The sequence below is a fragment of the Vanderwaltozyma polyspora genome, genomic scaffold, assembly GCF_000150035.1.
Source record: "Vanderwaltozyma polyspora DSM 70294 KpolScaffold495 genomic scaffold, whole genome shotgun sequence".
Taxonomy (NCBI): Eukaryota; Fungi; Ascomycota; class Saccharomycetes; order Saccharomycetales; family Saccharomycetaceae; genus Vanderwaltozyma; species Vanderwaltozyma polyspora.
The window spans coordinates 55,049-82,328 of NW_001834636.1; the positions used below are offsets into that span (position 1 = coordinate 55,049).

A 27,280-nucleotide genomic window follows, 5' to 3' on the forward strand; every position below is an offset into this window, starting at 1 on the left:
ATTAAAATTTTATTGTACCTAATGAAAAGGAGCAGAGTACTTCATTTATTGGTAACAATCAAACAATTTCTGAAACAGCAAAGATTAAATGTTGGTCATTTTGTGTGTCTGGTAATTCAGATAATATTTATTTATTATCATTATCACATTAACTCTTGGTTTTATGATGGCATTCTTGAGCATAAATTTATGAAAACTGCATATGTCAATATCATAAAAAGAACTTGACTTCAAAATTTATCAATGAATAACTTAATACTGTTAACTTTTGATAATCATTCAGTAATAATATACTCTCATAAACTCATCTAATTTGCAATTGGCATATTTGAACAATACCATAGATTATTAGCTTTAGTTGTCCAAATTACCTAGTAAAATTACTATGACTAAGATTGTCTATTTGATGGTGAAGAATTACAAGAATTTGTTCTACAACTAAATGTTTATTTACCAACTAGTTTAATTCAACTAGTAGAAGTAGTCTCAGAGCTTTAATTAGTCTAGTTAATGAGGACCTTGATATTGACTAAATATTCTCAGGTATACTATCTCTTCACTGATGAGGAAATTGATTAGGCATTCAGGAATGGTTCAAATTTAAAGTTTATAAACGCTAGTTTAATTAAATTAAAAGCAACTAATATATTATGCTATTACTGATAATAAGGCTCCAAAAACATTCTATTGGGATTAGTGAACTGTTACATTGCTTATTCTATAAGTTTACAGATTAACAGCAGCACCAGCATTTGTACCAGTATTACCAAGCGACGAGTATCTTAGATGATTTAAAATGTATATTTTATAATATTAAGATATATCTTCCCATATTTCGAGTTGATCATATTTCATTATTCATATGCCATTGAGTCTATCTAGTGTCAAATGTTTGAATTTTATTATTTGAATTACATGAAATATATTTTATTAATTACGAGTGAAGAAACTGGTATATGGATTGAAGACTTATGTGAGTAAAATATAAAATAATATTAATTAACAGATAACCATTCCGATTTAAATCTACAGAAATTCATATCTGGTCACATTGAGTACTGTCTAGATTAATTGCAGCGTTTTCAAGAATTGATGTCATGTTTGGACAATTTCTTGTAACTTTATTAACAATAAATTACTAGTTAAATTTACTAGTTAATTATTTAAATTGGTGCTGTATCGTTCATTTTAATTCACTTTCTAGATTTGAACTCAATGTGTACATTAGCTTTCAAAGTAACTTTCTTGTAGATATTCCCAATACATCTAATAAATTAATTGATGAGAGCAACAAATGTCGAGCTTGTCTGTGCTATCAAGTTCAAGTTTTATTGAATAGCATACTGACTAATACTGTTGGTCTTGGAATAACCAGGATTTATAGCTAATTGTAGAAGTATCTCAAGTATACAATGTCTTTATCAAGATTTTATTTTTTCTTCTCTTTAAATATTATTTATTACCTGATAGAATTCAGACATAAAATATTTAATCTTGCTAATCATAAAGGTCAAAAATTTACTCTTAGAACTCTTGATACATCACTATTTATGTAAATTATACTATCCAAATATTTATATGAGTCCAAATTTTAAGTTTAGTTTAGCTGTCATAAATAAGCTTTTCCTACTAAGTGAACACTTCAATGGTTTAGTTTCAATATTAAAAATGAATCTGGATAGTTTACAAATATTGATTGGATACCACAAATATAATAAGTTGATTGTGATTAAATCTTTAAATACTGGGCAGAATTTATAATTGACAATAAAACTTACTTACTATATTGGAAACTTTTAAATGTTGTTGCAACAATTAACTTCGACATAAAATATGTTGAATATGTTAGATACTGGTCCCTAATGAACATTTATAATTAAATAAAACTCAATAGAACAACAGTACTAATAATGATTTTATTACGATTCTCAGACCTTGATAAGTCGAAGTTCGATAGAATATATAATTATCTATTGGTGGTTAAACGAAACATTTCAACATTTAATTAGAGATTGTAACAATACCATGAGTCTATTTGTCTAAAATATTGCTCTGTTAACTATTATAATAATGGTATTCTAATTTCTGAATTCCTAAGAATAATTTCTAATCTAGTAATTTATTAATTTATGCCATTATAATAAATACCTTTCAATATCAGGTTCAAATAAATGGAGTGCACTTCTTAGAAGTTGCATCATTTCATTAAATATTTAAAGAAACAGGTTATGATATCTTGCCAGCAATATTAATTATCATATATTTTATAAATTGTTTGATTTGTTCCCTTCAAGTGTTTGGTTCTCATTATACTGATTTATATTGTTCTTAATAAATTTCATAATTGTATATATTGATATTACTGGATTATGCCACTAACTATAAAGCTGGACCATTACTATTCATATTGCAAGTGTCTCGAATTTTAACATAAATAATATTCTAGCATTAATAAAATTATCCAATACACTTGAAATACATTTATTTTAAGAATCAACAGAATTTGATTAATACAATTTTCAAGTTTAGAGAGAGCTATAACTACACCAGGTTCTCGTATTGTATTTATGCTAGTTTGAAATTTAGCTTAACTAGAGACAAAATATATAGCTAATCTTTCTGTTTTATCGTTACAAGTTTATTACTAAAATAGTATCTTAAGTTTCTTGGGTAATGATGCCAAAAGAATGAGTTTCTAGAGCTTTCTATTAAACTTACTTACAGATCCTTTTTCTAGAGAGATCTTATAATGGGAGAAGAAATCATGAATGGTCTGTCGATTAAAAGAAATGATATGAAACTAGGAATTGAGATATTTAGAAACATTTGCCCAACTGTTTACTATTTGGCACATATATTATATTTGATTAACTCTGTCATTTATAAAAACAAATGTTCTATTGCAATCTGAAGTTTCTAACTGAACGACTACAACAAAAGTTTGGCAGCTCATGGCAATATTAAGTGATTTGGTTTGAATAATACTTAGATATAAAAGAATTTCCATTTACTGATTCAAAAACTGTTTATATTATTACTTTAAATCTTTAAATACTTATTTATACTACGAACACTGCTTCACTATCGAAAATACTTTCTTTGGTGAAGCATGAATCTCCAAAAATTGCCTCTAATATTACCTTAAAGTCAATTTAATTAGAATTCATCAGTATTTCTTATTGCAAATAATCTGACTATGCTGACATCTATGAAATACTCGTTGTTAGACTCTTTTCATGAAGGCTAACGTTAACTACTTCCAATGATGCTTGATTCTTTGAACAGCACGTATTTAAAGTAAACTCGACCGATGGTTATCATTGATATCTTACTCAATTACTTATTTCACTTTATCAAATAGGTTTGTAACTTAATTAGTAGCCTTCCTGGAAGTGTGGTAGGTTCCCTCTATTATCATAGATTGCATATACCTATATGTCAGTTAATATCTGTATTGTTGATAAAGCTAAGCCATGAAAGCATAACTTGAATATTATGCAATCCTTACCTATAGTATTAAACCAAACTATGTCTAGATGATATTTATTTGATTATTCAATATATTCTTGACAAGTATAGTATAGATACAATAAGAATTAAATCATATGTGATAAGTATTTATTAAATATTTTGCTGTGACAATGGCTCAAGTCAAAAATATTCAAGGTAACTTGTTATTACAACCTCTGGAATGAGTGGTGAGGTTAAGTTTTTATTTAATGCATATTATATATCACTTTATATGTTCGTTTACTTATTAATCTAATCATTTGGACAACATTGAGGTGATGCATAAAATTATCATGTATCTATCCACCAAGCATGAAAATTTTGTCAAAACTGATAGAACTTTGACTACTATATCTCAAAGAAAAGACAACCCACTCACTGATGAGATTTATTTCTAATATATCAATGTAGTAATTATATATCGATCTTTTAGCTATAGTATAGTATAAACAATAACCATATCAATAGCTGATTTCTTTTGATTTCTATTGATTTCTTATTATTAGCCTTAATGAATACTACATATACCCAAGATAAAAGAACATGATTTAGTGCTAACAGTATAACAAAACCAATAATTTGGTATAATAAGTGTATAGTGGAGTCTTTGAGTAGAAATAAGGGTATATATCTAGATATAATGTTATTCAGTAATCATCACTCTTACCTTATGGTCATTATTTTATAACAAAGATCTTTCTATGCTATGCTTGCTTTGCCAGCAATACGGTCATTGTGTTAAGGACAATTCTATATCAGATATTTTTGCTCTTTAAATGGTTTTATCTTGGTTTACCACTTTGGTTTTTTTAATCCTTCTTACCTTTCAATTTCAATAATTCTAATAGAGAGATTGGTTGCTTTTAACAGTCAATAAATTAACAGACTGGACTGTCTTGAATCTTAAAAAGAGGAATATACAAAGTAGAACATAAACAACACTGGTACCGGTGACAAGTTGGTATTATGCAATAAGTTACTATTTAGTTAGGTAGTTAAAGAGCAATCTATTTGTTAGGCAGATTTAAAACTGGCACACACTATTTCATTAATAATTGGGAGGTTCATAATATCTCAAAGATCAAGCTAATCTACTAAATTTTAACAGAAAATATTATTTAAAGCACATTAGTTTCAAAATATAAAACCATGATTGATTGTTATTGTAAGAATCTAAAGGTGAGATTAATTTTTTCTTCAATTATAGTAAAAATTGAACCATCTTGAAATTGTTAAACTAAAATTTTCCTTAAAGAAGACAGCTACTATTAAATAAAAACTACAACCAATATTCGTTAATTAAGATTCTCATACTTTTATAAGAACTGATACTTAATCAGTTTTAAATTCAATTGAAATTCCACTTTTAAATTAATTACATTCACTAGTTCTTAACCAACCAATGTTCACTGGATCCAAGACCAATCATTGTCTGTTAGGAATTTGAAGTTATATCAATATTTGTGATTTAAAAGAATAATATTGTAAGATCATTTACCATAACAAAGGTGCTTTTAGATGAGTATTAGTTTTCAAGTGTTCAAGTTTTTTATAAATCTAACGTTAAATTAGAGTACTGTTCAAAATATTTGATAAATAGAGAGGTAACTATTTTCTAATTGCATTTACAATATAATAGGAACTGTGAATATTTCAATAAGAGCTACTTTCTATTGATTTCTATCAAAACATTAAATGAAAGATATTAGAGAATGACATCAGCTAGTTTGGTCGAATGAGCTTGAATCAAAAACAAAGAAAAATAGCAAATATCCAATTCTAATCTTTCCAATAAATAGTACTAGATATGTGACAACATCACAAATCCTATAATATTTCGAAGATGGGTTTTCTTTTCATTTATAAGTACAAATATACAACACAAATCTAAGAATTGACCATAGAAAATATTAATTGAATGGAAACCAATAGATATGGTAATAACTGTGCTAGAAATGTTGATATAAGTAATTTTAATAAGGTTACTGGTTCGTATTCTCTAGAAGTCATCTATACTCGAATATATGCATTCTCGAAGTATTATTAAACGTATTTGTAATGGTGCCAAAAAATTTAGATACTGATCTACCAGATGACAAGGAGGTATAATTGTTATTAAATATGTCACTGGTTTATTTTTAAATATACATAAAGAAACATCATTAAAAATAATTTTAATTTTGAACAAAAAAAACTTCAAATGCATTTTTAAAACAAATTGGTTTACAAATCAAGAAAATGAGTTGATCATACTATAAAATATTTTTAATATTGTATTGTTTGGTCCGGAATATTAAATATTAATGTATTAAGTATTTATCTAGGGAAACAAGCCGTATATATAAGTACTTAAGATTACTAGTTATAAGCTCTATGAGGTTAATTAACTATTATAATAACTATTCAGTAGTATTAAATATATAAAGATCTCTATCTTCTTCTGTTTAATCACAAGAAGTGTATATCTTTAATTCAGAAACTATGTATGTCCTTTATATATGTTGTATTCGCGTTCTATTAGTGACATTCTTATCATGAAACATGACAAAGTCCTCTGTCCTTATTTTATCATTTTGTACTTAAGCGTCATCAATACAATATTATGTTGTTACTATCCTTCATTTAACTCCAAAATATATTATATTTGTGTTAGCATCATTGTCTAATACATTTCATTTGGTATTGTCAGGTAATTTATATAATTCTCTACAAAAATCCCAATATTATAACACACGAAACCATAATTAACACTTTATTTGCCATACAACATAATTAAAACTTGAGAATTCTTCTCTTAAATTCGATTCATTCCTAATCTAGAATATTCGAGTTTTGCAAAATGTATTGTTTGATCCGGAGTATTAAATATTAATGTATTAAGTATTTATCTAGGGAAACAAGCCGTATATATAAGTACTTAAGATTACTAGTTATAAGCTCTATGAGGTTAATTAACTATTATAATAACTATTCAGTAGTATTAAATATATAAAGATCTCTATCTTCTTCTGTTTAATCACAAGAAGTGTATCTTTTACTTCAGGAACTATGTCCTTTATATACGTCATGTCAGTTGTCTATTAGCGTCATTCCTTTTAACAAACATGACAGATCCTCTTTCCATATTCCTGTCATCTTGTACTAATATGGAATCAATACAAAAATTTCATCTCATGTTTTCTCGTTTTTAAAAATACTTCGGACTTCTAAATTTTCAATTAAAGTGGCAACTTGGCCGAGTGGTTAAGGCGAAAGATTAGAAATCTTTTGGGCTCTGCCCGCGCAGGTTCGAGTCCTGCAGTTGTCGAATTTTTTGATTATTCTTGTTACTAGAAGTTGAATACTTTTGACCTAAACTTCATTATTTTTTTCTAATTGATTAGATTTTTTATCATACAATTAAACATTGGTATGTTTAAAACATGTGTCATCATTTTATTTATAATCATAGCTAATCATTCCAATAAATGTCATTCAAGTTTATCGAAAACATATCTTAGTATCGTTCCTTAAATTAAACAAAAAAATGTTAGGAATTAATATCCTGATTAATTCGAAATTTGAACGATTGAGATTTCCTGAAGTGTTTGTTCTTATCCAAGTTATGTAACTATTTAGAATAACGGCAACTATTCAATTTTACTTCTGGATATGTGTTCTTAATTTTTAAATTATGAAAAAATAAAAGTCAGACAAAATCGTTAAAATTTGAAAAAAAACTTTCCTTAGGTAGGAAAAAACAAGACAATTCTTCGAAGTTAAGAACTAAAAACAATTTAATTTATTATGATATAGCCTATATAACCAGAAAATTATCAAATACAAACTGTCACATAGCCTTCACCAGGTTCAAAATCCATATCCATATTGCTATTATGAAGGATATATATAATCTCTTTAGAATAACCATCAATATTATCCAGTCTAAACAAAAATTTGTGTTTGTAATTCATCAACATAGAGAATACTCCATATCACTTTCAAGCCACTAAACAAGTGATAATCTTATTGACTAATTTCATTTATAGCAATTTCTAAAATTCGAAATGTCAGTCTCTTTATCTGATTTTGAAAATTTGCATCTGTTCCAACTATATCTGTTGCAAAATTTAGAATTAATAAGAGTTTAAAACTATTTAAACTTTTTAATAAGAAACGTTTTTTAATTGGTACTTTTCGAGAAATCCATTTGACATGACACATTAAATGTGAAAATTAATGAATAAAACTATATCTGGAATCAATAATTAACCTGTACTTTTAACATCCTTAAAAGAAATTATATTAAATTAAACAGTCAATATTGGAGTTATACCCACTATATGCCTCAAATTTGGTACTTTTAAAAGATGCTAAATGATATTTGATATTTTTTATTATTGAGGTATATCGGTTATCCAGTAAAAATGATTGATTTGAATATAATAATATTTATTTATTTCATTATTCACAATTTCAAATAAGTCTGAGTTCATTCATAAAAATATTTTTAGAAGTGATTAATTCTACAAAAAAATGAATTTACTATTTTGTAACCTTATTATAATTTTGTTGAATAAAATGGTTACTACTCGTATAATGATTTTTATAAATAAAAAACTCTCTAATATATTTCCGCCACCAAAATATTGGAATTAAATTTGTAGACTATTATTCAACTCTTTGCATCTAACTGATTATGAAACATCGTTTGCTTGCTGTTCTTATAAACTAAACTCATTTTCTAACAAAATACAGAATAGAGAATACAGACTAAGAATAAAAATCAATCCTGAGGTTCGGCAAGTTCCGATGAATTATGTCACTTCCGTTAACTTGGTACGATTATATGATATAACTAATAAACTATATTGGACCCATATGCAATATATTACAACTTTAGTTACCACTCTAAAACACAATATATCCTGTAGCTTATGTATAGGATTATTTAAGCAAAATTGCTAAAAATTAGCACTATGAAAAGTAATAAAATTTTTGCTTACCAAATATTATTGGATAATTTAATATACGTCATATACTAATATTCAACACCTTTATTGGATACATCAGGAACTTCAATGTTTAATCGAATTGAAATTTGAGTGTAAATACAATGTCAAAAAAAAAAATTCTTTTGACACTTAACTCATATTTCAGATTATTTCCAAATGATCGATTGACTCGTAAAACTTATAAGTTAAGAGTAGCTCATTCTTGCAGCAGGAATAAAAGTTGATGCATAATAATTGAGTAACATAAGAAGATTCCATATAATTGACCTACATTGAGACTTACTAACAAAATAGGTTTAGTGAAGAGACCTAAGTATCGCGTCGTCAAAATGAAATCAAATAAGAATATGAAATAGTCTCATATTTAACAACACCTTTTAAGTATATATACAAAGGATGAAATAATATCGAACCATTTAAAATCAATTTAATTTTTTTTTGTTAGGCTGAGTTCCTCAGATACTATTTTTACTTCAGGATTGATTGATTACCTTAATCGTTAAATACTATAAATCTGTAATTTTCCAGTATTTCAATTTTCAAAAACTCGTACGATTTCTCTTTAAGATCTCTGCAACATTATTAGTCAATATATTCATATAAAGACAGATCCTATAATAAGATATGGCACTATTTTCTAAAGCTATAGAACAGCCCCTATTGCTGGACTAGTAAAATTTAAACGGGCTATATTTTTTGTAAACTATCCAGTACTACTAAGAACTTGTAATAGTGAAAGATTAATAATTGAATAAAAAATTGAAAAACATTGGTAATTCTTGATGAACTAAGAACTCATCAATTTTAAAAGGTACATCGCCTGCTATTCAAATTTCTCTTACTACTTTAAAAACCTGTAAACTTCACTTAGAGTTAATTTGTTCAATGAAGGAAAAGGATGAAAATTACTATAATAATATTTCCTCAAAAGCAAGAATCTTATGATTACTTAGTTAACGAACAAGTGTCATTTAGGCTCTAACAGTAATTTTAACTCCATTTCTAACTTTCAATTTAATGTTTTATCCATCAATTCCTAGCGATTGACAGAAGTAAAAATCATGTATCGACTTTGCTAACTCCATTCAAAAGTCTTAAACGAATTAAGATGAACTAGAGCTAAATCGGTACTCATAATTATAATTTACATGTGCCTTTCATTTCTGTAAATAACCACTTTTGAGATAAAACTATAGGTTAATTTATTCTTGGTATTGTGTTGATCAACTTCTAATTGCCTAAAGCACATTTCTTAATTACCGTATTTGTTACAGTAGAATTTGAAGCTCACCTTATTAATAAATAAGAGCATGCTGACTTCGATTACGATTTGTTTTGGGTTGATTGGATCTAAAATTTTAAGTCTCTCTATTCAGAGAAATCTGGGGACAGGTTTATTTTACCAAATTATATGTCTTGAAATCAATTTCAATCCTCAACAACAAAGTTAGCTTCTGAAATGAAAATAAATTTTTCAAAACATGGTAGTCCTTCGGGAAATCTATTCTTAACCTCTAGAGTAAAGTGACATCAGACTTAACAAATAAATGAATTGTCTAGGTACAATAATCAAAATGATAATATACCCAGCACTATTGCTGATTATTTCATCAAATTATTCATCAAATTATTCATCAGCTTTTTTTGCCCGACCGTAAATAAATAAACAGTTCCGGCAATTAAATAAAGTTGGACAATTAAACCAAGGATAGTTTAAATACCTTTCGATTCTACTCGTCCTAAAAAGGGATGAACTATGGGGCTATCTTTACTTGCTTTAGATATACTATCTTCGTAAATTCAACTACATTAGTGCCAATTAGCTAAACAGTTATTAATCTCCTTTGCGAACAATTTATGGTAACTATGCTATTATTCAGCATGTTTCCTTAGTAAGAACTCTTCGATTAAGATCAGTGCACTTGCTTGAGCTATTATATCTCTGATAAAATACTTAATTCCTTCTACTTTCTTTCAAATAACATTTATATTTAACTTTTATTTTCCAGCTTTTAACATTGAGTTGATATAATTTTCGATACTGTATCTTAATCAAAACACTTCGAAGAAGTATGATTTCATGATAAAAATCCTTTATTGTTTTAAACCTAGATTGAAATTATAATAAAAATAAGATTTTTTTTGAATAGTTTTGTTTAATGAATCGAAATAGATTATAACACATATAATAAAAGAAACCATTATTTAATTTTATTTTCGTCAAAGGAGAGTTGACCTAATTGACAGCTAGCAAAACCTTAGAAGACAAAACTTATATTGCAACGGTAATCTGTATTTTTCACAATTAATTGATATTCTCTATATGAATTCGAAAGACAGTGGGTTTTCATCTGACAAGTATCCAAATTCAAATAAACCACAAGCAAAACCCTATGGTTCTTCAAATTTTTTACCAGAAGGACTTAACAAACACGGAGCTTCTGGTGATATGGCAAAAGGTGCAATAAACAAAGGTATTTTAAATTCGCAACTAATGCCTGAAACTAAGAATAAAAACATCATAAATGGCAATCGAGATATATCTAATGCTGTACTCCAGAGTGGTACTGCAGGTTCAGGTGGAAATCCAATTTTTAAAATAGGTTGCACAACAAACTCGAGTGGTCATGACGTATTCTCTCAACCATATGCTATAGCTGCCAATCAACTTTCAAATAATCAACAGCCGAATAGAATAAGTTTAGCACACATGAGACCTCTATTGAGTACAGTTAGATCGAATCAATCACAATCACATTACTGGTATAAAGATGGTATAGCAAATGAAAAATTCTTCCATAGCCAACAATCATATGATAAATTAGAGAAAGTTGAAAATTCTAAGATTATGCTACCTCCAGTGGGAAATCATGATGGATTTAGTAGGAGTCAGGAACCATATCTTAATAACGAGTTATCATATCATGATGCTAACAACTCTGACAGTTTCAAAAGTACCTCATTAATAGAATATCAAAGTCACTTTCCTTATAAAAGATTGAATCATGACCATATAAGAAATTCCTCTCAAATAACGAACCAGCTAGGAAGCCCATATGAGGCTTTCAGAAAAGAATCTCAGTTTCCAGTATTTGCAACAAATCAATGGACAGGAGCTAATATACCTAACAATCAAATCTCATCAGCTAACCATTCAATTTATAGTCAAACACATCCCAATGCTGAAGGGCTAAATTCAGAAAAATCCATGATCGAAAGTGTAAATACAACTTCAAACAATCAGCATCCTAATAGTGGCGCCATTAACCAGAATTACTTTCACCAAACCCAAGTACCTAATTACCAAAATATGGAATATAGAAATAGTTTATCAAACGTGCCATCTATTATTAACCGCCCTTTAGCCCTTTTTGGTCCGTCTGTTACAAGAAGTAATGAATTACATCTACCAGAGCCATCTTATTATCATCAGAATTTAACAGCTACTGAAAGGCTAATTGATAATCAAATGTTCGTACCTAACTCGCCTACTGTGCATTTGATGGGTAATAATAGATTTGAAAATGATAATAATGAGATAACAAAATTATACAATCAAAAAAAGCAGCAAACGTCAAACAAAAAGGCTACATATGAGTGTTCTGTTTGTGGAAAAAGAGTTACTAGAGCTTATTCCTTGCATGCACATATGTTAATTCATACCAAAGTTAGACCATATAAGTGTGATTGGGAAAATTGTGGCAAAACCTTTAACGTCAAAAGCAATTTGAATAGACATGTTAAGATTCATCTAAAGAAACAGAAAAACTCTAACAAGGGCTAGACAGATGGCACTCATAAAACAAATTGTAGATCATATTTTCAATACCGATGTTTATCTTTTTAACGGCAAAAGGTTTTTTAAAATACAGGTGTGTTTTAACCACAGTAGTTTCAATAACATACATCAACATTGCATTATTCAAAAATATCAAAGTGTAACATTAACAAGTCATTGTCATAATACCTTCCTGGTTTCGTATCCCAGCCAAACTATCATACAACATGTATGTATGTCCGTGAATTAGTGGAACTTTGGATAGAGAGAATAACACATTATTCTGTTCGAAGTATATATCTCATTTATTTATTATACCACTTCCCAACAGTATTGTCAGCATAATTGAACTTAATGGTACTTATTCTGACAAAGTAATTAGCATACCATAGAGTTAGCATAACTTAATCAACGTGTAGTTTCAGCATGAATTTGATATAAAAATAGATCTTTGGAAATTACTGAATGTCATTCAAAATGTATCTTTCAGCATTCATATATAATATTTTAATTTCTAATTTCAAATCAAAACTGTTTTTTTGTTTATTTATATTCCGACCACTGTATTTACATTAATTGAATTGAGTAATACTTCAAAATTCTATTTTTAACTGACCATATATTGGTTGGTCAATTGAATATTTTCAATTTATATCAGAATACTCTTCTTCTGATGCTGTTCTATATATTTGTTTGACAAAGTTCGTTGAATATTTTCTATTTATATCAAAATATTCTTTTTCTAATGCTGTTCTACATATTCATTTGACAAAGTTCACTGAATATTTCTCATTTATTTATTAGTGGTGAATAAAAGTGTACTTTAGTAACTAATTCTTCCCAAAAAACATAACGAAAGGATGTCGATAGCTAGGAAATTATTTTTATTTTATCATAATCAACTGGTCTTCACATCACCCAAATTTTTATTTTTAAAGTGTATGTAATAATGATATAAAAACAACAATAATAGTAATAAATTAATCATATTTTAATGTAGTGTTTATCACTGTAATGATGTATAGAATCTATTAAATTCTCCATGAAATTTCCACAACTAATCCTTTTCAGGGTTAGGGTTTTCCTCTTTGTTAAATATAACCCTATATTTTCAAAAAAACACTCGTAATTAACGGCCGGAGCAGGGAAAGTACAGTAACCATAAGCCCTAAATAACTAAAAATAGATTCTTCACAAGCTCAATAAGTCTATGTATGTAAAAGGTAACAAAAGCTTAAATGGACTTGATAGGGAATGGAATCATGAAATAATATAGGATTTAGTTATGACTTTGAAATTCTAGCTAAACATAATATCATTTTTGAAACGTATTCTTGTCATATGGGCAGATGAAAAATATTGTTCTGTTTTGAACATTATTTCATCATCTAGTGTGAATGTCAAATAAAAATAGTTTTAAATATACCGGATTTTATCCAAAATTAATGCAGTTCACAAATTTGGGAAAGGCACAGTAATTTCGATCAGTAGATTAACATATAATTGATGGACACCAAAAATAAAATAAAATACACAACCACTCCAGAACAAAGAGCACATACATACACTTTGCATCTATCTTGTCTCTGACCTAACGTTGATTACCTGAAAAGGCAAAACCAATAATTTATATTTCAAAGACTAATATATTCAGTCTGTCGTAAAATGCACACGTCATTAGGACACGTATATCTTTATATTTTATATGTGATATGCTGTGAACCGGACAAGAATCTGAACCCTGTCTGCTGCATTCCCTTTCCTTGTTGACTCATCACCGTCAATCAAAAACATAGATCAGTTTGTAATAAGAACTTTTAGAGATTCTTGCTTTCCCAGACGTACGTGGCCAATTTTTTTCCCTCTTTCTTCATATTTCAATTAGTCTAGCAACTATATCAATTACAATTCCAACATATATCGTTTACGAGAACTCCCAATCCCATTTACCATTTCTACTATTGTTTTTTTTGACAAGTCAATCAGTCACAAAGGAAAGTAAATCATTATCTGTATATCTAGCTCTTTATATAATAATCTTGTTGGACTCCAAAAAAATAAATTAGTTAAAATGTGAAAGTGAGGGTATTTTTATTTTACCCGCATAAAGAGATAGGCGGCTAATTTTCTGTTTCTGTTTCTATTATTAGAGTTTTGTTTATATATATATATGTTATACTAACAAGGTGTGTTTCAGTTTAACTTTTAGGATTCTTTGATGAAGTTTAAAGGTTGGAGATGAAGAAGAGCAAGGGAAGCTGGTCATGACGTGTGTGAGTGGCAGGAAATCCAATTTGATTAGAGAGATGTTGAGGGGGATTGGAATGAAGTGAGGGTTCTTTTCTGGTAGGAGTTGGTATACTATTTTATATTAAAATTGGTGTTTGTTATGGCTTTTTATTTTGAGAGGGGAGGAGTTGTTGTGAGTGTTTGAGGTGTTTCTTGTAAGTTCCCATTTCTAGTCGATGTAGGAGTTGGAGACATTACTGAGGGGAGATACTGTTTGTGGGCCATGTCAAACGTTTAAGAGGGAGCAGAAGGGGGAAGGGGTGATTGTTTTTTAAGAAACTTCCATCTCTTATATCCTCAAGATAAGCTGTGTTCCAGCTGGTATGGATTAGATTAAGATGTGTCTGTTTGGAATTTGGAATGCATGCTTGGAAACAAAAGTTACGCTTTTTCTACCTTTTCTCTTTATAAATGGGATCTGCTATGTATCCCTTGTGGTATCTCCCCTATTTTTGCCACCTTTACCCTGCCTTTAAATGCCCTCTATTTAAATTTCCGGTTTTTGAGGAGAGCGCATATCACGTGATACCGTCAAATCACTGATGGACAGTTTGGAAGAACAGTTTGCCGGAAAAGAAACGACTGGCCAGGGAAAGGTCTTGTCAATGAAGAAACCAAGCAAGAAGAACCGTGGAAAAATTTTAGAACACAGACAGGGTGCTTTGCGGTATTTGAAAATTTAACAATAGTTAGTATGGACAGAGATAAGACTACTATTTTCTTTATGAAGGCCAAGAGAAAGAAAGAGAGAGAGGGCCAAAAGAATAAGAAATACAGGTTATATTTACGCCTTTCTTATAGCTCAACTAGGTCTCTCACTTCTAAAAACGCCGATGAATACAATTAGCCTTTTTTTTCCTTTCGAGACCGTACTTCGGTTTGGTTTTTTCGATCTAAGCTGAGAGAACCCGCTAATGTTTATATTTATATTTCTTTTTTCCTGTGTTTTTGCACTAATTGAAAGTGGTAATTGACTAGAGTCTAGTTGAATTAAATGGAATTGTTGGATACCAAGCGGGATGATAATTATTGATTGTTATTTAATCCATCTGGCGAAAATAGAACTGATGTAGGAAAAAGAGTCTCTCTAGCCATTTAAGGCTAAGTTTTTCTTTTTCTTTTCAAATTTGAAATTTTTCCCTTCTTCAAACAATATTTTGTGAAATTGTACATACTTGAATTTTGTTCCTTTCAATATCTTCTTCACTCATTGTTGTTTTATTCATTTTGAAAATTATTTCGTGAACTCCTCTTTGATCCTTATTGAAAATAATTTTGATTTTTGTTGTCTTACTTCTCCTTATCATTCACTGTACTGACAAATTTTAATTGTCATTTAATTTGTCATCTTTTTTTCTTTATTTTATTGAACTTCTATATTTACTTGGTGATATTTTTACAAGGTCAGACAGAAAAAAAAAATTTAGATAAGAAAAAGAAAATTTTTAGTGGAAAAATAGGGTACTAGTAATTATTGATCCAAACAACGTTTGTTTCATTTAGTTAAAATTCCTGTTACTCAAATCCGATTTCATAAACTTCCTATCATCCATCGTTAGTGATTTAAAGACAAACTTTATTTTTTTTCCTTTCATTAAAATTTTTACTTTGTTTTGTTTTCGATTTTGTTTTTTATCCAGGATAATTCTTCATTTTAAGTTGAACATCGATTCTTTATTTTTTAAAGAATACCAATTCATATAACAAGGAATTATTAACGATTCATTCCTATATAGCTTTCATTATTCAATTCTCAAAGGAGACTAATTATTGATCTAAAACGAATATATAGAGAAAAGAATTGACATAATCATCGCTAAATACACAATGGATGGTTATAAATATCCTCATAACCCGAATAGCCAACCGGGCAATATTAATATGAATTTGACTCCTAGTATGCAACAAGTGTTAGGTACAGGTATGATTCCTATGGCTTCCCCCCCACCAAATGGATTTGATCAAAATCCAGGCCTAGTTATGAATTCTATGACTCCACACCAACCAATGATTCCACAAAATTATAGAGAGTTTTATCCTGTTATGACCCAAGATTCCAATGTAAATACAATGATTCCAAATAATAATGACTTAATGATGAAAAATATAAAAGATAACCAGCATGTTGTTGGTTCAGCAATTAAATCCAATGTCAGTACTACAAAAGTTCAAAAACGAAGAGTTGCAAGGGCATGTGATAGATGTAGGAAAAGAAAGATAAAATGTGATGAGATCAAAAATTTAAAAGTAAACAAATGTTCAAACTGTGTTAAATATGGTGCTGAATGTACATTCAAGAACTGGGAAGAGCACGATTCACAAAATCTGTTAGCAGCTTCTAAAAACGATAAAAATAATAACCTTTCCAACTTTGATAATGATAAAAATAAACTTGATAATTCAAGTAATATTAATACTCCTGCATCTTCTACATCACCAGCTGATGTAATTCCACCTTCAAAAGTGACAAATAATAAAATTGAGAAATTAGATAGAAAAGTTTCTCTTATATTTGACCATATTGCCAAACTTGAATGGCTGTTGGACAAAATCGCAACAAACCAGAATATCACGTCAACTAACAACACTTCAAGTCTTACATCAAATTTAAACACCGTTGCACCTCTTTTTACTAATACTCGGAATAAAGCAGAATCTAGCTTAGACAGTGAAGGTACTGAATCAAGCTCGAAGGAAAAAAAGAAAAAAAATACCTATATTTTCAATATGGTTGGAAACACAACTATGATGGCCAACAGTGAAAATCTAAAGTATTATGCAAGTTCACTATTAACTACACCAAAGTTAAGATGGGTTCTTGAAAAGCTAACCGAAAAAGGAGAGTTAACAAAAGAAAAAATAGATGAATTTATCTGTCCTATAAAAGATGTTATATCTGTGACGCTAAAATGGAATGTCGTTCAAACGAAGAAATTAATGGATTTTAGCTCCCCAATTTATATCGATGGCATTCCTAATCTAAATTCATTGCCACCAAAGGAACAGTCAAAAAGATTATTAGAAAATTTCAGGGCAACAGCGCTTTCCTCAGTTACTGGCTTGATCGGACTGAATGATTATTTAGATATTGCTGACAAATATTATGATCCCAACTATGGCCGCCATAAAATGTCCTATTCAGAACTTCTTCTTTTAAACATTGGTGTATGTTCAGGTGCTTCAATAACTCAAATGATGAGAACAAGTGATTACCATCTAAGGAAAGATAGATACGATCCTAATAAAGATGAACTGAAAATAATTGAAAATAATGCGTTACTTAATGCTATGTATTATTACAACAAATTGCTGATGATGAGCGAAGGGATAAGAACTATACAAGGTCTTTTGCTATTGAGCGGTTACTTGCAAGTTAATCAAGGTATCGAAGTCGCTTTAGGTGTCTTGGAAACAGCAATAAGATACTCTCTTGAAATGGGACTCAATAAAGTATCCTTTTATGAAGGATTATCTTTAGACGAGTTAATGATATACACCAACCTTTGGTGGAGGTGCTATTCCAAAGATAAATCATTTTCATTAATTATGTCAAGACCGCCTATGATAAAAGAAGATTCTATGGATATGTTTAATAGTCAGACATTTTTGTCTTTAATCAAAAGTGTTCTTTCAACTAGAGATTTCGATAACAACCAAGTTGAACTGGATAAATTAAAAACCTTAAAAGACGCTCTGAACTATATCATTAATTTTTGTGAATATGTACCTTTATTCATCTCATGCTTCATAACTGAATTGATACTTGTCGAGGGTAAAATATATGAGGATTGTTTTGCACTAAACAGTTTTGCCAATACCCCATTCGACAAAAACTTAGAAAAAATCTTAAGATTACACAATAGGCTTCAAAATTGGGAAGCTGACTTACATCCATGTATGAACTTGAAAAGTTATAAACAATGTTTATCAACCTTATATGTGCAGAATTTGGATGGAAATCCAGCATTATTTTTTGAAATTGCATGTTTTCGTGTTTTAAAATGCCATTTTCATTACTTCTATTTGAAAGTTGTCTTATGTTTGTTTGGCTCAAGCTACTTAATAGATAATGAAGAATTCTTTTCAAATTCAGTTTTAGATATCCCTTCCATTTACAGGCTTTTTGCCGATGATGCCAAAACTTCATGTATAAAAATGTTAGAGCTATTCCAAACCTTTGACTATCAACCTTATGTCAATGACGAAATAATGTACTATTTTTTGACTGGGGTGTACACATTGTTCTTCTATGTTATTAAAAATATCGATAATGAAGAGAATGACGAGATACCTGTTATTATAGAGCTACTACAATCAACGCATACCCATCTAATCGGGGAAAATCAGGAATCTTTGGTATCTGATAATATGAAATGGAATACGTCTATCTTTTTTTACACATTCCTACTACAACAAGTTGTGACATACTTCAACAAGAAGAAAAGAAAAGATTGCGAAGTAAATATCAATGTCCAGCAATATTCTGAAATGCTAACAAAAGTTTTAGATTACTCTAAGGCAATGAAAAGGGCAGCAGTTGATCAATTGTTTGAACTTTTAAAGAAACACTCTTTTTCTCCAAATTTCGTGAATTCAGAAGAGTGCCATTTGGAATTAGAAACACCAGAACTTGTTAAAGATGATTCCTCAACAGAGCAATATTTGCCATTATCAACGACACTATTCAAAGAGTTGACTGTAGATAATTTAAAGAAGTTGCGTTATGATTCAACTAAATTAGGTCCTGAAATCTTTTCACCATCTTCAAATCCACCAGTAGCATCACTAGCTGGGGGAAAATTCCTAATGAAAAAAGATACCTCGTTATTCCCAGTAGAATCACAGGAATTTACTACTGTATTTCCTGCGTATCTGGTATCTCGTGGTATCGGTACAAAAGACTCGAACAATGATTTAGATAAAGAGAAATTAGTAGAAATAGAAAAAGTAACTGCAAAGAAAGCAAAAGATGGCTCAAAATTAGATGCACTATTCACAGATTCATTCTGGCAATCTGATTTATTTTATGATAGAGAATTTTTCTTTGCCACGGCTATAAGAGATCGCAAGATTTTAAAACGATAATGAATACTGCAGTTTAATCTAGTAAACATACATTCTTTGGTATTTTAATATGAATTGATAAGTAGGCATACATATAGAAAAGTATATTGTAATATTAACGTTAAGTGTAATAATGATCTCATGAAAGATTTTTCAAATGTCCCTTTATTACGAGTATAATGACCAGAACAATGTTTCGAAGTAATTCAGTTGTCGTTGATGACAAACCGCATTTAATAATTCACCAATGAGAGTAACTCTTTTGTGAGTGATAAGGTTATTGACTCAGTTTTATTAAATTTATAAGTTTCACTTCTAAGTTCTCTTTCATAGTATCTCCATGTTTTATAATCAGTAATTACCGGTGATGTTTTTAGGCAAATTAAAAGTAATTCCAAAACATTAGATAAATTTTTAAAGTATTTCTTAACATCTTTGTTGTAAATTTCCTTACTATCTGATATCATACTTAAGTCTAAAACCGAATCTCTTAAACAAGTGTCGCATTGATTGGACACTTCTAAAGGCAATAAAAATTTAAATATCTCAAACAGAAATTCCATTAAAAGTCTAATTTTGTGTGGCCAGAATAGAGTTTTATAATTTTTATTCCAAATCCTTTCTTGTAGCACATTGATTTTATCATCATTTTTCGTTCTCATAAATTCAGAATGAATTGAAAAATAATCACTACTGGCCAACGTCAACTTGAATATCTGGCTTATATCCAAATGTCCAGATTTGGAATTGATCAAGGGTGTAATTAATTGTATTGCCTTCTTAGAATTTTGCAATAAAGTAATTTCAAACAATTTTTTATTCATAAACAATATAAAGTTTATTTGTTCAATTAATTCTTTGATATCACACAACAGTCTCTTTTTTAAGTTACTTTCAGTCAATAGCTTATTTAAATTTGAAACAATCCTGCAATTTAGCAATTCAAGATTATTGCCATAGTTTGATAAATTACTGTCGTTATTAATAATAGTAATACTGTTATTCCTCTTCTGTATTAGAGAAATGGCTTCAAAATAATATATCGAACGATGAATTTTATACGCATTTTTACGGTTGTTTGAAATTAATTGATTAAGGTCTTCTTCCAATGCTATCGTAGATATATGAGTTCTGTTTAATGAGCTCTGTTTAGATTCTATCACATTCTTATTATCTTGCAATTTTTTATTAAGGTTGCTTACTTCCAAATTGAGCTGATCAAAATTTAGAAATCTCTTTTTAGTGAAGTAAAGGACGTCTGTAAATAATTGAGAAATTGTTGAGTTCTCATACTCGTAATTAAATTCATCAATATTATCAAATTCAGTCAATTCTTTAAAGATCTCGAACAAACTTAAATAGGATTCAGACCCAATATCTATAACAGTATCGTCATGACAACTACTATCACAACTGTTTCTAATGTCCCAGTTACCATTACTAGAATCTGTCCCAATTTTATCTACAACATTTGAGTTTGATAAATCGACCAAACTTGCTAGAGATAGAACGCTCTTACCATATTTCCAAGAAAATGTATAATCAGAATCTGAAGATGTTATTTCGTTATCATCTCTTATTGAGTAGTCACTTATTGAAGGGAATCTCGATATCTTAAAATCTGAATCACCTAATTCTATACTACTGGAATCTTCTGATTCGAATGAGAAACTGTTGGTTAAATTCATTTGACACACAGGACTTATAAACAATCAATGAATCTTATGTTACTGTTGAATTATTTTAGGAGGTATAAATAAATGTCGTTAATAACCGTTGACATCTTAAATAAAAGAGGTTAACTCTATTATTGTATACATTTTGTGACGTCGCTTATGAAGACCCATATGTCAGCCCTAAACAATTAGAGAAATGAAGATACGACCCCTACTAATATATGATATAAAAAAACCGTAATGAGAAAATTCAAACCCAGTAGTGATATAAATGAGGTTGTTATAGGAATAACTCAGATGACCTCATAACTCTTTCAGTCATTCTAATATTGTTAATTGGTCGCCAACTCTCATTTCTTAGTGTAATATATATATAAATATGTATATTTATTAGTTGCTTTGATTATTATTGATATACATTAATAAATAACATGATCATTTTATGCAAGGTTATCATCTAATTTCTCTCCATCTTTACCATAAACGAAGAATTGGATAAAAATTACAAAATCCATAATCAATGTACCTGAACTACCTGCTAACCAAGAAGCATTTAAAAACAAATATTTATAATCTGTCGAGATAGCTAAAACCGAAGCAATAAATGTCAGGTTACCAAGACAAGCAAATAGGAAGAACAGGAATGAGATACCTTCACATGATTTTCTTTGGAAATTCAGTAATATCTGTGGAATACGAGAACCCAAATATAACAAAGCACTTAAGTAACCAAAAATTTGAGCTAATAAATTTATTTCTAACGATGGTTCATCCCCAATAGGGTGGTTACGATTTGGATTTTTGCAATATGAGATATACCAGGATATGAAACCAGCAAGAATAACAAACGATACAATTAATGTATCGCTAAACATATTCTTCTTTTTAACAATTTTATTATCCTGTTGCTCAACCTCTAACAAGATTGCCATCGCATCATCTCTTTGGTCAATAGCACCATGTGAACTTCTTCTCCTTCCATCACTAACCAACAACGGTTGGTGTTCATGGAATACATCTTGCAAGACACTCTCATTCATAGGGTTCGCAGGAGATAAATGGATTGGATCTAGTTTTTCTTCTGTACCGTACCATAGACACTGAGCTAGCAGTACAATATCAGCAACTGTATAGTAAGCAGCTAAGATTATCATAGTTGGCAAAAGTTTTTGAAGCATAGCACCTAAAAGATTGAATACATCACCAGCCAACCACAAGATGACAAAAAGTAGAGAAAGACCTTCAGCAGATTTTCTATAAAAATTCTCATAAATTTGTGGGACAAAAACAATCACCCAGCATGCAATAGAAATAGAACCAGCTATCTCACTAATATTTTGAGAATTCCACACTATTGGTACTAACTGCATTTTTATAATATTATTACTAGTATTATCTCCTTTTAACCAATAATGATAAAAAAAAATATCAAATTAAAATGAAAACCAACCAAACAAACAAAAAGAAGAACTAAAATAACCCAAACGACTCTAAACAACAGAACAATAAACTATCAATCTATTAAAGCTATCAGTATCTTGGTATATATCTAAACACTTTTTTATAAATCAAAATCCTTTCTAAGTGGAAAGCTGTCAAATTTCAATTTTTTCAATATAACCTTTTTTGTTCGTTTCAGACACTCAAGCTCTTTAAATAATGAAGAATTTCACACTTTGATAACTAGATCACTAGAAGAAACAGATATGAACTCAACAAATACCTACCTTAAATCATAAAAATATCCATTATCATTATAAGCCATTCTGTTGTCAAGTTGAACTTTCCTCATCTCATCTCATCTCATCCTCTTTGAAATTATCTTGAAAAAAATGGAAGTTTACCCGGCACAGTAGGTCGGTTGCCATAGTTAAGAGCATCTCCATTGACCTGCGACCATTGTCCACCTCAGATGTATTGATGAGCCTTCATTAAGTATGAAATACTGTATAGATGAACCATTTTCTGTTTTAACACAAAGAATTTTGTACTAAAATTATGGAATATACATGACCTTTTGTATTTTTACCATTTTCCCGTTGTTTTCTATTCACATCAGACTTGACATGTCTTTCTAGGATGTACTATTCTTATTCTTATTCTTATTCTTATTCTTATTCTATGTTATGTTATGTTATATTATGATATATTAGGTTTATTTCTATTTGTGATTTCATTGCGCACTTTCCAATTCTTTACCAAGTGCTGTTGTCTGTGGTTCTTCATCGATGAATTCCGGAATTGATCCTGATAGGTACGACGGCATATCTATACCGGCAGCTGGGTTTTCATTCATTGCCATTAAACTAGTTAAATCTTCTTCTGCAAGAGCATCTAGTTCTGCATCGAGTTCAAATTCATCAATGTCCTCAATACCTTCAGTACCATTCATTGCTAGGACATCTTGAAGTTCATTACCTTGTTCGATCAAATCAATCATTTCGTCCTGCATATCTTGCAGTTTATCGATGTCAATCTTCCCATATTGTGATTTTAGAGCTTTATTTGTTTGTTTCAAAGCATTCACTGTCACCATTGTGTTTTTCAAATTATCGCTTGTCATCTGTGCTTGTGTCATCGACCAAGACTGCGAATCCATCGAATCTCTCATTTGTTCCAACTGCTTTCTCTTATTCAACAACTTCAAAGCCTGTTGTCTCAAAGGTTTCTGTCCAGCTGACGACTTGGAATTGCTAATACGTTTCTGTAAACCTTGTAACTGGAAATTGATCTGAGATATCTGCGTATCTAACTGCGATATCCTGTTTTGTAAACCTTGTTGAGCTTGGTCCATCGCCTTACCAGATTCTTGCAAAAGCTGATCCTGACTCTTCTTATTACCGTACCCAAATATTCTATTCATCTTTTCCTAAACTACCTGATGTAACCCTGTATGCACCTCTCTTTCCTATTTTATCTGACTAAAAGGGTGAAATTTTCAAATCAATCAAATATTAAACCTGTTTCTGAACCAAAAAATTCAAAGAAAAACCCAATCTAATGATCAATAACACAATTAAAAACAGATATACACTCCCTCTGAACACTTCCAACTGCTTCTTCAGCATCTAATCATCCATTCTTTCAACTTAAAATTATACTGAAACCTTTTTTAGATATCAAAAATTCCAAGTCTTAAATCCTTTAGTGAAAAATTTAATCGATATTTTTGATATTGATTGAACAAGATTCATATAAAACAGTTTTTATCGAAACTAATTGTATTTAGAATAGTGTTTGTTAAGTTTAGATGTCAATAGAAGTAGGGAATTGGTAGAACATTTTGTTTAAGTGGTCAGATCTTAATTTTTTTTCTGTTTAAGATAAGATGAGTGCTGATAAGGTTGAAAAATTGGCTGAAGGTGTTAGTAAGCTAGACACTAGCAATGAGGCTACTAAAGAGCAAGTTATTACTCCTTGGGATGTTGAAGGTGCTGTTGATGAAGAAGGTATTGCTCAAGAGATTGATTACGATAAGTTGATAACTCAGTTTGGTACGAAACGTATTTCTGAGGAAACTTTAGAAAGATTTGAAAAAGCCACTGGTCATAAACCACATCATTTCCTTCGTAAAGGTTTGTTCTTTAGTGAACGTGATTTCACCAAGATCCTAGATTTATATGAACAAGGAAAGCCATTCTTCTTGTATACTGGTAGAGGTCCTTCTAGTGATTCCATGCATATGGGACACATGACTCCATTTATTTTCACTAAATGGTTACAGGAAGTTTTCGATGTACCATTAGTTATTGAGTTAACTGATGATGAAAAGTTTTTATTCAAACAAAAATTGACAATTAATGATGTTAAGAAGTATGCTCGTGAAAATGCTAAGGATATCATTGCTGTCGGTTTCAATCCAGAAAACACTTTTATCTTTTCAGATCTAGAATACATGGGTAAAGGTTTTTATGAAACTGTTGTTCGTGTATCCAGACAAATTACAGGCTCAACTGCTAAGGCTGTCTTTGGTTTCACTGATTCTGACTGTATTGGTAAAATCCATTTTGCCTCAATTCAAATTGCTTCTGCTTTCCCAAGTTCATTCCCTGACGTTTTAGGTTTACCAGAAAAGACTCCATGTTTAATCCCTTGTGCCATTGACCAAGATCCATATTTCAGAGTTTGTAGAGATGTTGCTGATAAATTGAAGTTCCATAAGCCAGCCTTGATTCATTCAAAGTTTTTCCCTGCTTTACAAGGTTCTACTACTAAAATGTCTGCATCTAATGAGACTTCTGCAATCTTTATGACTGATACTCCTAAACAAATTCAGAAAAAAATTAATAAATATGCATTCAGTGGTGGTCAAGTCTCTGTTGAACTACATAGAGAGCTTGGTGGTAACCCAGATATCGATGTTGCGTACCAATATTTATCATTTTTCAAAGATGATGATGAATTTTTGAAAGAATGTGCTGATAAATATAGAGCTGGTGAATTGTTATCCGGTGAAATGAAAAAAATCTGCATTGAAACATTACAAGAATTTGTCTTGGCATTTCAAGAACGTAGAAAGAACGTTGATGAGGAAACTTTGGATAAGTTTATGAAACCACATAAGTTAGTTTGGGGCCAAAAGGAAAGATTAGTTCCAGCCAAGCCAAAGGAAAAGAAGCAAAAATAATCAAATGTCTCCTTTGTACAATAATTGTATACTTCCTAATAAATACATATTTGTCTCTTATATACTTATTAAAGAATTCCATAATTGTTATAGAAATACAATTCAATAAAATAGATATCAATAGAAGACATTAAAGTTTTATTATTACATGTACTTATATCTAAATAAATTTCTATATATATAGTACCAATTGTCTGAATAAAACTGATTTTTTAATTAAGATATGGAGATAATTTTGTATTAAAATGTAATCATTAAAAATCATTATTGTTTATTTTCCAAATATTCCACTAATTGTTCAATGGAAATCAAAGGAATGTTATGGTCATGACCGAATTTTACACAATCGTCTAATCTCATCATTGAACCATCTCTATCATTGACCAATTCACAAATAACACCAACTTCTGGCAAACCACCTAGTTTACATAAATCAACAGCTGCTTCAGTGTGACCACGTCTATTTAAAACACCACCATCTACAGCTCTTAATGGACAGATATGGCCAGGCTTCAAGAAATCAGTAGCAGTAGAACTTGATTCACTTAACTTTCTACAAGTCAAAGCTCTATCATGAGCAGAGATACCAGTAGTAGTGCCTTCTGCAAAATCTACAGTAATTGTATAAGCAGTACCATGTCTATCATCAGCATTTGATTGATATTTCATACCAGTTCTTAGTAATGGCAAGTCTAATTTATCAGCAATTGCATTGGACATTGGTGCACAGACATAACCTGAACTATAACGTACTAAAAATGCCAAATCCTCAGTATGAACATTGGCTGCTGCACAAATTAAATCACCTTCATTCTCACGGGATTCATCATCCATTACAATAATGAACTTATTTTTCTTAAAATGTTCAATTGCCTCTTCAATTGGCATAAAAATGCTTGACATCTTTGCTTTTATTATATATTATATGTTATTTTATCTTTTATAGCACAATTACTATACTGCTATTGGTATATTCTTGTGTAGAGTCTCTATTTATCTGATAAGTTATCAATTACCCAAAAAGTACAACTCGAGAAAGATAAGAAGAAAAGTATTAATAGATCAACTATAAAAATTCAAGTATATATATCTCTAAATCTACATGAATGAACTTTAGAATTCAAAAATAAAAAAATTAAACAATTAAATAATTGTAAGCTAAATTCGTTGTCTCCCTCAACACACGTATATCAAAAATCAGCCATTCTTACTACAACATTTACAATTGATCAAGTAAAAAAACCAATCAATTAACTAACTAATTATATAATTCCAAACTATATGATGGAAAGAAAGCTACTTGGATGAATTGTGCCCCTTACAAGAGAGGAAGTTTAACTCA

At 29.8% G+C, this 27,280-nt stretch overlaps 7 protein-coding genes and 1 non-coding gene across 8 annotated transcripts; 4 read left to right on the forward strand and 4 right to left on the reverse strand.

Moving 5' to 3' along the window:
• The first annotated feature begins 6,735 nt into the window (after positions 1–6,735).
• Positions 6,736–6,817, forward strand: Kpol_495trna2. The gene has a single exon. It is a non-coding gene; the product is annotated as a tRNA-Ser (tRNA).
• A 4,010-nt stretch (positions 6,818–10,827) lies between these two features.
• On the forward strand, positions 10,828–12,288 carry Kpol_495p20 (C2H2-type zinc finger protein; the record flags this gene model as incomplete). The annotated part of the gene is made up of 1 exon (XM_001643830.1): positions 10,828–12,288. The coding sequence occupies one exon, from the start codon at positions 10,828–10,830 to the stop codon at positions 12,286–12,288; it is 1,461 nt and encodes a 486-aa protein (XP_001643880.1).
• Positions 12,289–16,398: 4,110 nt separating this feature from the next.
• On the forward strand, positions 16,399–19,656 carry HAL9 (Hal9p; the record flags this gene model as incomplete). Its single annotated transcript, XM_001643831.1, has 1 exon — positions 16,399–19,656. One exon carries the CDS (start codon positions 16,399–16,401, stop codon positions 19,654–19,656), a length of 3,258 nt encoding a protein of 1,085 aa, XP_001643881.1.
• A 212-nt stretch (positions 19,657–19,868) lies between these two features.
• Kpol_495p22 (uncharacterized protein) lies at positions 19,869–21,323 on the reverse strand (the record flags this gene model as incomplete). Its single annotated transcript, XM_001643832.1, has 1 exon — positions 19,869–21,323. One exon carries the CDS (start codon positions 21,321–21,323, stop codon positions 19,869–19,871), a length of 1,455 nt encoding a protein of 484 aa, XP_001643882.1.
• Positions 21,324–21,751: 428 nt separating this feature from the next.
• Positions 21,752–22,681, reverse strand: YPQ1 (cationic amino acid transporter; the record flags this gene model as incomplete). The annotated part of the gene is made up of 1 exon (XM_001643833.1): positions 21,752–22,681. The coding sequence occupies one exon, from the start codon at positions 22,679–22,681 to the stop codon at positions 21,752–21,754; it is 930 nt and encodes a 309-aa protein (XP_001643883.1).
• An 803-nt stretch (positions 22,682–23,484) lies between these two features.
• On the reverse strand, positions 23,485–24,174 carry VPS60 (Vps60p; the record flags this gene model as incomplete). The annotated part of the gene is made up of 1 exon (XM_001643834.1): positions 23,485–24,174. The coding sequence occupies one exon, from the start codon at positions 24,172–24,174 to the stop codon at positions 23,485–23,487; it is 690 nt and encodes a 229-aa protein (XP_001643884.1).
• Positions 24,175–24,639: 465 nt separating this feature from the next.
• Positions 24,640–25,938, forward strand: WRS1 (tryptophan--tRNA ligase WRS1; the record flags this gene model as incomplete). The annotated part of the gene is made up of 1 exon (XM_001643835.1): positions 24,640–25,938. The coding sequence occupies one exon, from the start codon at positions 24,640–24,642 to the stop codon at positions 25,936–25,938; it is 1,299 nt and encodes a 432-aa protein (XP_001643885.1).
• A 264-nt stretch (positions 25,939–26,202) lies between these two features.
• Positions 26,203–26,841, reverse strand: RIB3 (3,4-dihydroxy-2-butanone-4-phosphate synthase RIB3; the record flags this gene model as incomplete). The annotated part of the gene is made up of 1 exon (XM_001643836.1): positions 26,203–26,841. One exon carries the CDS (start codon positions 26,839–26,841, stop codon positions 26,203–26,205), a length of 639 nt encoding a protein of 212 aa, XP_001643886.1.
• Between the last annotated feature and the right edge of the window lie 439 nt (positions 26,842–27,280).